Here is a 9,995-nt window from a genome sequence, read left to right as displayed (position 1 = left end):
GTAATTAGAAGGAAACTTTTTACATAAGGTTACTCCGATCAAATAGCCTAACCTAAATAGCGCCCAACCAATAGTCCTACCCGCTTGCCTGTCCACAGTTTTGACCTAGCTATGAGAAACATGTTGTATAACAAACAAATGTTACATGTATACGTTATTACTCCATAAGAAATACAACTCCCTTCACATAAAAAAATCTACTTTATTTTGTAGAATTATCAGCCTTATATCTATGACCGCACCTCTCTGATTCAGAGGGATTGGGTTAAATGCGCAAGACACATTTCAGTTGAATGCATTCAGTTGTAAAACTGACTAGGTATACCCCTTTCCCTATTTATTTACATCCACACACTTCATACACACTTTTTCAACACTGTTTGTGTCTTTGGCACCATCTAAACTGGCAGACACACTCTCCCCTACAGTTAACAAAGGTAAGCAGACCAGAACCTCCAAACATAACTAATAGTATCCTTATGGATAACAAGGTGCTTGTTACATACTGCAGTTTTAAATAAACCACAGACAATATGCATAGTTTTATTTCAGAACCCAGAAACAAATCTCCCATGCACAGGATGTCACAAGAGACTGGATGGATATGCCTAATGAATAATCAACTATCCTGTCAGTTGCATTTGGATTTAGTGTTCTGTGCTATTGCCTTCTTAAAGATCTGACCCTTTTTTTTTCTCCAATTTTTTCCTAAAATGACATACCCAAATCTAACTGCCTGTAGCTCAGGACCTGAAGCAAGGATATGCATATTCTTCATACCATTTGAAAGGAAACACTTTGAAGTTTGTGGAAATGTTCAATTAATGTAGGAGAATATAACACATTATATCTGGTAAAAGATAATACAAAGAAAAAAACATGACTTTTTTTGTACCATTATCTTTCAAATGCAAGAGAAAGGCCATAATGTATTATTCCAGCCCAGGCTCAATTTTGATTTTGGCCACTAGATGGCAGCAGTGTATGTGCAAAGTTTTAGACTGATCCAATGAACCATTATATATCTGTTCAAAATGTTGTTTCAAGACTGTCCAAATGTGCCTAATTGGTTTATTAATACATTTTCAAGTTTATAATTGTGCACTCTTCTCAAACAATAGTATGGTATTCTTTCACTGTAATAGCTACTGTAAATTGGACAGCGCAGTTAGATTAACAAGAATTTAAGCTTTCTGCCCATATCAGATATGTTTATGTCCTGGGATTTTTTGTTGTTGTGACTTACAACCTCATGCTAATCACATTAGCCTACATTAGCTCAACCGTCCCGCGGGGGGGACACTGATCCGTTAAAATCACAGTCTTCTGTGTTCATCAATGGCTCTGCATTTTTTGTTCGGTAGGAGATGTTACTGTAGATCTGTAGGTCAGCATGTCCCTAAGAGGTGCTGCTGGGGTTTGTTGGGGCAGGAGAGGGTCGTAGGGCAGAGGTCAGAGTACCCACAGATGACAGTAACCAGAAAGGAAGGTTCAAAGGGCATGAACTCATGGTACGGGTCAGAGTCGCAGTTGATCTGAAAGAAGATAATATCAATACAATTATAGGAAGGAAAACATCCATTAGTAGGACCTTCATATCCATGGTAAAGGGAACCTTTTAGACATCTGCAATTATTGTTCTTCTACTGTTCTGTTATTCTTACCTGAGTGAATGAAGTAAGGAACAGATGAGTGTGAGAGAGGCCTGAGAGAGAGGAGTCCCCAGGATACTTCTTCAAACTCTGATTGTAAGCCTGAGACACAGAGAGTAAAGGATAAAGAGGGAGAAATAAGTAGATAAAGCTTTGACAAACACAGTATGCCTCTGATATCAATCAAAACATAGTATGCCTCTGATATCAATCAAAACATAGTATGCCTCTGATATCAACCAAAACATAGTATGCCTCTGATATCAACCAAAACATAGTATGCCTCTGATACCAACCAAAACATAGTATGCCCCTGACACCAACCAAAACATAGTATGCCTCAGATACCAACCAAAACATAGTATGCCTCTGATACCAACCAAAACATAGTATGCCTCTGATACAACCAAAACATAGTATGCCTCTGAACCAACCAAAACATAGTATGCCTCTGATACCAACCAAAACATAGTATGCCTCTGATACCAACCAAAACATAGTATGCCTCTGACACCAACCAAAACATAGAATGCCTCTGATATCAACCAAAACAACTAAGATGCTGAAATTGAAATAGCCTAGATACCCTGGAATAGATTTGGAATCCCAAAAACTGACCTGTAGTGCAATCTGCAGAGCAGAGTACTGCACCCACATCTCCTGCTGCTGTGCCGGTGACAGCGAGAACGCCTCCTCTCTCCCTGGTCCCTCTGTCATACTCAGGTACTGGTACCGCACACACTCTGCTATGGACCTGGGAGACATACTCTGAGAATGGACTAAAGCACAGGGTGAACAGTCAGGGCACACACACTCTGCAATGGACCTGGGAGACACACTCTGAGAATGGATTAAAGCACAGGGTAAACAGTCAGGGCACACACATGCATCATGTATAAACCTACACACACCTATACACACACATGCATACACACATAAATAAACATGTGCAAAATGCAAACTCTGACATCATTGAATTAACTGCATTACAATCATAGAGTAATTCATTGAGACTATTTGCCTTACTGTTGGGTAGAAGGAGATGGAGAATATCTTTGGCCATCAGAGACCCCAAAACCCCGAAGTTGACGGCCCTGACACAAAAACATGCAAATACTCAACAAAACACTCTGAGGAATGAGATTCTTTATCTCAATAAGACTACTTGGTTATTCATTGTTTATTATGTGATAGTAAACATATGACTTTGGGTTACCTGGGATAGGTAGGGTGGAAGAGAGGCTGGACAAACATCCCCATGGGAAAGACTAGCTCATTGCCGGAGAGAAATGGAGTGATGGACCAACTGGAGGAGAATATGGAGAGACAGAGAGATAGAGAGAGAGGGCGAGAAAGAGAGAATCCTCAATTCTCATATTCACATATTAATAACACATATCTACCCAAACCAAATCACATAGACTTTTAATGACAACTGGGCTCTCACATATCATCTCCTTCAGTCTGGGAAAAGAGTTTGCTTGATCTCTGGCGCTGGAGGGAGAGAGACTGGATGTAGTTGGAGAAATACTTGTGTTCGTCAATTGTCACCTATTAATTAAATAAATGGGGGAAAATTAACTACCAGTACGTATATAGTACAATGTATTATCATCACTGGTAATATGATTAATTAGTGATATTGATTAAGAAATCCTATATATTATTGGCAATGTAGACTAGTTCCACTACAATAAAATACTCTACTTTTGAATACAGTTGGTTGAGTTCAGCTTCACTGAAAATGTTTTTAGTTGAAAGTCTTGGAGTTAGAGACTGAATCTGGGAAAACACAGATTGTACATTTCAAGTGGACAATGAATACACAGTTGTTTTTAAATAAGAGTTCCAGTAAATGACATCCACCGTTGACCTTTTACCTTATTCAAAACAGACATGCGAGACTCCTCATCTCTCCACCTGAGATCAGGTAGTTTGGACTTGATGGAGGAATAGACATTCTGAATCAGCTCATCTGCCTAGAGGAAACAGATAATACCATTTCAACACACTTATAATGTAATATCCCATTTATGAAGTAGTTATCTTGTATTTTGTTGCTAAAAATAATATTTCTTGAAGTTTTTCACATTTGAAAATCATAAATACTGTAGTTCACATAAATACAATTCATCAATACATTTGAGTTCATAATTACATAACATGATTTACAGATGTAATAGTCTATGGGAGTTTTTGGAGCCATCTTATTTATTTTAGTTACGTTTTGATTTAAAAAAAATCTAAATTGTGTTCGATCAAAACGTTTTTTTTTATAGTCATAATGCATCTTGTCTTCCAAATTTTACTGTTCACCTTAATTCTGTAGTAATGTCAATGCATATTATTGTCCACAATAATTCTTTAGTAATGTCATCAATGTGAGTATTGAAGACACCGCGAAAGACTTATACATACATCAAAAAATATACTTCTCATCAGATCCCATATTTCTTTAGTTCTGTAGCAGTTCAGAGGGGTTGGATTAAATGCGGAAGACACATTTCAGTTGAATACATTCAGTTGGACAACTGACTAGGTATCCCCCTTTCCCTTTCACTAAAAGGTGTTCTAAACTCTCTTCCTCATGACAATTAGGCATAGGACACAATTCACTTTTTCTATTTATATTTTGTTGCTGCAATAGCAGCACACACATTTCACACACTACATCCTCTTCTGTCTTTGCTTTCTCTATGCACACACACACACACACACACACACACACACACACACACACACACACACAGTGCCTCTCACCTCTGTGTATGCGGTGGTCTCTCTCAGTAGGTGTGTTAGTACCGTGTCAAACCCTTTCTCAGTCTGCAGAACGCACTGCTTCCAGCGAGGGACATCCTGAGAGAGGCAAGCAGCAATGAACTACAAGTCCCAGACAATATATTCACTCCAAGCCAGTGTTATTCAACTACAAGAGCAAGCTGGGAAATGTAGTCCATATTCAGTTACCTCCTCTGTAGTCCCCAGAGCTAAGGAGAAATTCCTCTCTGTCTGAGTGAACCTGGAGTCCAGCGCGGGTATGACAGTGTGGAGGAGACTGAGGACCATGAAGGTGTGAAGAGGGCCACTAAACAGAGAGGTGGACAGGCACCAGACAAATGTGTACTGATTACTATACACCATGCTGTAAGTAACAGAGGTAGCTTGTGTGATGAGAAACCTTCATGAGAAACCTTCATGAGAAACCTTGTTATATTGGTTACTGTCTTTTGCATGACATTTTTGATTGATATAAAGTACCTGCCACTCAATTCATGCTTATTCAGCCATTTGCCGATGATGCGGGACATGTGGACTATGTAAGGGAGGTTGTGCAGGAGGACGTGATCCGATTGGCTAACAGGGTGGGGATGGAAGGTGGTCTGTAGACAGCTCAGCCAATCAATGGCAGGGGCCAGGGTCTGTTCACAAAATAAGAAAGATGGATTCTGTATAGGGAAATACAGGTACACATGCACAATAGCTCTATGAGTTAGTGAAGGTTAGGGTAAAGGGAGAGAGAACTAGAGACACACACTCACACATAAGTACATACACACACACCCGCACCTGTAGCTCTTTGATGGTGATGCGCTGGTACAGTAATCCCTGCTGCAGGCGATGCGGCAGAGGAGAGGCAGCTACAGCCAGTTCAGAGGACAGAGAGATGAACAGGCCGATATGGAGACTGGTGCTGCTGGAGGGAGAGCCCAACAGGGACAGCAACCTCTGATACGAGGCCAGGAACAGACGCAGGATCTGGGGTGAAAAGAGAGAAATAAAGAGCGGGAGCAAAGGGGATGAGAGACTTAATGCCAAATGTTTCCATCAACAGATAGATGATATACTGTAGAACAGAGATAGACTTAGTGTACCTGCGTGTTAGCTTTGGACTTCTGAGTCTTGCTGCTCCATTCAGTAGGTATCTGAAAATCCGGCTGATCAATCTATAGAAAAAGAGTTTATGCTATAAATGTATAGTGGATGGGGAAGTTACCCTTTATGTAAAGCTCCAGTGAAAAGCGCTGTATGAATATAATCCATTACTGTATATACTGTAGAACACCCATTAGGTATTTCACTGCCCCAGAACCCCAGTCTAACTGACCTGTATGTAACGCTTGTCTTCTTGAGTGTCGTTAGGATCCTTGCCCACATAAACACTAAAGAATGGGAAGGTACCATAGTCTCTCATCAGTAGAGACAGAGTGGAGTTGAAGTCTGTCTGGTTCCACTGGCCTGATACAGCCCAGCCACCCAGCTAGAGAGGGGGGAGGGGGGGTGGAGGGGTAGAGAGAGAGAGAGTGATAGAGAGCGAGAGAGGGAGGGGTGGAGGGGTAGAGAGAGAGTGATAGAGAGCGAGAGAGAGAGGAGAGGAGGGGTGGAGGGGTAGAGAGAGAGAGAGAGAGAGAGAGAGTGATAGAGAGCGTGAGAGAGAGGAGAGGAGGGGTGGAGGGGTAGAGAGAGAGAGAGAGAGAGAGAGAGAGGGGGAAAGAGTTTTTACCATAAGAGTAGATAAGGTGTAATCAGTCACCATACCCCACCAATCGATTCCAGGGATCTGACCTTGTGGACTAGCCTGAGGAAAGGTTCTGGCCCGGCGGTCTCTGTGGGGCCAGTGTCCATACAGGAACGGTAGAACATACAGGCCTTCTGCTTCGCTGAGTTACCCGGGCTGGAGCGGTCGTCAGCTTCTGACAGAGGAATATTATATCAAAGTTTCATTGTGAGGATAAAAGGTCCTGTTATGGAAACGGTTTCAGCAGTTCTATTTAAATGATTGTCCCAAAGAACTGGTACAAAATCTACAGAGGATAAACAGAGCAACATTTTTAGATTCTCACCCAAAATCTCCCTCATTGTCAGCAGTAGTGCAGTCTGTCTGTCTGGCATTCTGTCTGCTGTAGCCTTTTCTATTATGTCCGTGCCTGTCTCTCTCTCCTTCCTCCCTCTTTCTCTCTCTTTCTCTGCCTGTGCTGCCCTGCTCTTGTGGCCCTGTGGGTGTAGGGGGATGCCCTTGCCCCTCTGTCTCCCCCTGTTGGACAGAGACGCCCCTTCAGACCCACAGGGAAACAGGAAGTAGTCACAGGGCTGAGAGAAGGGGTCGACTGAGATGGAAAGACGGGCGGTCGCCCTCTGACAAGCCGGGGAGGTACATGGAGGAGAGGCTGGCGGTGTGCTCTCTGGTGGGCGGTGCTGCTGGGAGTAGTAGGCCAGGCCCAGTATGGAGGTGCAGAAGGAGGATGCCAGGAGGAAGAGAAGGAGTACGCGGTGACATGTCCACACCCAGGGCTTCACCTCCTCTTCAGACTGGGGCTGGGGCTCAGGGAGGGTATCAGGCTGGGGTAGTGGCTGGGGCTCAGGAAGGCTATCCGGCTGAGGCTGGGGTAGGGGCTGGGGCCAAGGCTGGGGAAGGGTATCAGGCTGGGGTAGGAGCTGGGGCTGGGGTAGGGTATCAGGCTGGGGAAGGGTATCAGGCTGGGGTAGGGGCTGGGGCCAAGGCTGGGGAAGGGTATCAGGCTGGGGTAGGAGCTGGGGCTCAGAAAGGCTATCCGGCTGAGGCTGGGGTAGGGGATGGGGACAAGGCTGGGGAAGGGTATCAGGCTGGGGTAGTGGCTGGGGCTCAGGAAGGCTATCCGGCTGGGGTAGGGGCTGAGGCCAAGGCTGGGGAAGGGTATCAGGCTGGGGTAGGGTCTGAGGCTGGGGTAGGGTATCAGGCTGGGGAAGGGTATCAGGCTGGGGAATGGTATCAGGCTGGGGTAGGGGCTGAGGCTGGGGTAGGGTATCAGGCTGGGGAAGGGTATCAGGCTGGGGAATGGTATCAGGCTGGGGTAGGGGCTGGGGCTCAGAGAGAGGGTGTAGTTGGGACTGGAGCTGAGGCTCAGAAAGGGTATTAGATGGGGGCTGCAGCTCACAGTCAATCTAAACAAAGTTGAATGATAGTCAATTTCATATCAGGATTATCATGATACACATTTCTGCATCATTTAAGACTAATTTGACACGACAGTCTCATAACCTATCTTGTCCTCTATATACATTTAATACTGCATTAAAAACAGGAAGACACTCCTCTATACAACTTGAAATGTATAGTATGAGGCGCAGGAAAATTGAGAGCTTGCTCCAACATCCCCCCCCCCCCCCCCCCCCCCAAAAAAAACCTGACGCAATAAGTAGAAAGTGTTGAGCCTGTGGCAGGCCAACATTGATTTGAAATCACCTAGGATCAGCATAAACTTCATAATAACATTTCATGAAATAATTAAAAGTCCTTCTGCAGGTTTTACCTGAGGCTCTGCTGGGGTTTCTGCCATACTCTGTTGTGTCTTGTTCTGTCTGTCTGGGTTTAGCTTGTTGCAGCATCTGATGTTTCTCCCTCACACGTGGCCTCCAGACCTCTATCTCTCCCTCCATCAGCCAGCTGTCATCTCAGCTCTCTATCTTCTTTCATCACCCACTTCTCTCCTCCTCCTCCGACGTTCTGAAATAACAGAGTTGACCTGGCAGCCTACCTCTCTCTCTCTGCTACATTATTAGGTGGCACTGTGGATCCATTTAGACTGTGACATGCACGTGGGTGTGTTTGATGTGTAGGAGGAATCCTCTTCAAACCACAACTCTAAAATGACTGAGTTTTAACTCAAACGTCATTCAAATGTAATTCATGAGAACATAATGTCCCTAAGCAATAGGTCGGTACAGAGCCAATAAAATCAGCCCAACTCTGAAACACAGAAAAAGTCTAAACGTTAAGAGGACACATTGTTACCCTGCATTGAGAGGACCAACATGTTCTCAAATGCAAAAACAATGCACACACAGCCGTCTACCCGCGTCACTATCAGTGCAGCAGAGGGTCTGGTATGAATTGATAGAGAGAGCGAGGGTGTTCTAGAGGTCATCTGGCAATGGAACACGTCACTGATAGCATAGTGGAGGACACGTCATAAGGCCGCTGGGCCAGACGGATTACCAGGACGTGTACTCCGAGCATGCGCTGACCAACTGGCAAAAATCTTCACTGTCATTTTCAACCTCTCCCTGTCAGAGTCTGTAATACCAACATGTTTCAAGCAGACCACCATAGTCCCTGTGCCCAAGAACACTAAGGTAACCTGCCTAAATGACTACCGACCCTGAGCACTCTGTAGCCATGAAATGCTTTGGAAGGCTGGTAATGGCTCACATCAACACCGCTATCCCAGAAACCCTAGACCCACTCCAATTTGCATACCGCACCAACAGATCCACAGATGATGCAATCTCTACTGCACTCCACACTGCCCTTTCCCACCTGGACAAAAGGAACACCTACATGAGAATGCTATTCACTGACTACAGCTCAGCGTTCAACACCATAGTGCCCTCAAAACTCATCACTAAGCTAAGGACCCTGGGACTAAACACCTCTCTCTGCAACTGGATCATAGACTTCCTGACGGGCTGCCCCCAGGTGGTAATGGTAGGTAACAACACATCCGCCACACTGATCATCAACATGGGGGCCCCTCAGGGGTGCGTGCTCAGTCCCCTCCTGTATTTCCTGTTCACTCATGACTGCATGGCCAGGCCCGACTCCAGCACCATCATTAAGTTTTCTGATGACACAACAGTGGCAGGCCTGATCACTGACAACGATGAGACAGCCTATAGGGAGGAGGTCAAAGGCCTGACCATGTGGTGCAAGAACAACAACCTCTCCCTCAATGTGATCAAGACAAAGGAGATGATTGTGGACTACAGGAAATAGAGGATCGAGCACGCCCCCATTCTCATCGACGGGACTGTAGTGGACGGGGCTGTTGGTGTCCACAACAACAAACTAACATGGTCCAAGCCCACCAAGACAGTCATGAAGAGGGCACGACATAACCTATTCCCCCTCAGAAGACTGAAAATATTTGGCATGGGTCAGATCCTCAAAAGATTTTACAGCTGCACCATCGAGAGCATCACTGCCTGGTATGGCAACTGCTCGGCCTCCGACCGCAAGGCACTACAGAGGGTAGTGCATACGGCCCAGTACATCACCGGGGCCAAGCTTCCTGCCATCCAGGACCTCTATACCAGGCGGTGTCAGATGAAGGCCCTAAAAATCGTCAAAGACTCCAGACACCCCATAGTCATAGACTGTTCTCTTTGCTACCACAAGGCAAGCAGTACCGGAGCGCCAAGTCTAGGTCCAAGAGGCTTCTAAACAGCTTCTACTTTGCACCCCCCACGCTGCTACTACTGTTATTATCTATGCATAGCCACTTTAACAACCCTAACTGCATGTACATAATTATCTCAATTACCTCGACACCGGTGCCCCCGCACATTGACACATTGACTCTATACCGG

The 9,995-nt window shown here is 45.0% G+C and overlaps 1 protein-coding gene across 5 annotated transcripts; it reads right to left on the bottom strand.

Annotated features, from left to right (window-relative positions):
- Window positions 1–182: 182 nt before the first annotated feature.
- Window positions 183–8,442, bottom strand: kel (Kell metallo-endopeptidase (Kell blood group)). Of its 5 annotated transcripts, none has more exons than XM_045700373.2 (17): window positions 7,940–8,439; window positions 6,494–7,571; window positions 6,216–6,340; window positions 5,758–5,910; window positions 5,525–5,596; window positions 5,214–5,408; window positions 4,911–5,071; window positions 4,620–4,737; window positions 4,413–4,508; window positions 3,533–3,631; window positions 3,360–3,434; window positions 3,100–3,203; window positions 2,869–2,958; window positions 2,679–2,746; window positions 2,271–2,431; window positions 1,665–1,754; window positions 183–1,535 (listed from the first exon to the last, which is right to left on the bottom strand). In XM_045700373.2, exons 1-17 carry the CDS (start codon window positions 7,964–7,966, stop codon window positions 1,389–1,391), a joined length of 2,859 nt encoding a protein of 952 aa, XP_045556329.2. In that variant the 5' UTR covers window positions 7,967–8,439; the 3' UTR covers window positions 183–1,388. The 5 variants fall into 5 exon arrangements, with proteins under 5 accessions (XP_045556329.2, XP_045556324.2, XP_045556333.2 ...); XM_045700368.2 differs by having other exon boundaries at window positions 6,216–6,343; window positions 7,940–8,438; XM_045700377.2 differs by having other exon boundaries at window positions 5,220–5,408; window positions 6,216–6,343; window positions 7,940–8,436.
- Between the last annotated feature and the right edge of the window lie 1,553 nt (window positions 8,443–9,995).

The sequence above is a fragment of the Salmo salar genome, chromosome 02 (genome assembly GCF_965601325.2).
Source record: "Salmo salar chromosome 02, fSalSal1, whole genome shotgun sequence".
Taxonomy (NCBI): domain Eukaryota; kingdom Metazoa; phylum Chordata; class Actinopteri; order Salmoniformes; family Salmonidae; genus Salmo; species Salmo salar.
This window is presented reverse-complemented; position numbering and strand designations above follow the sequence as displayed.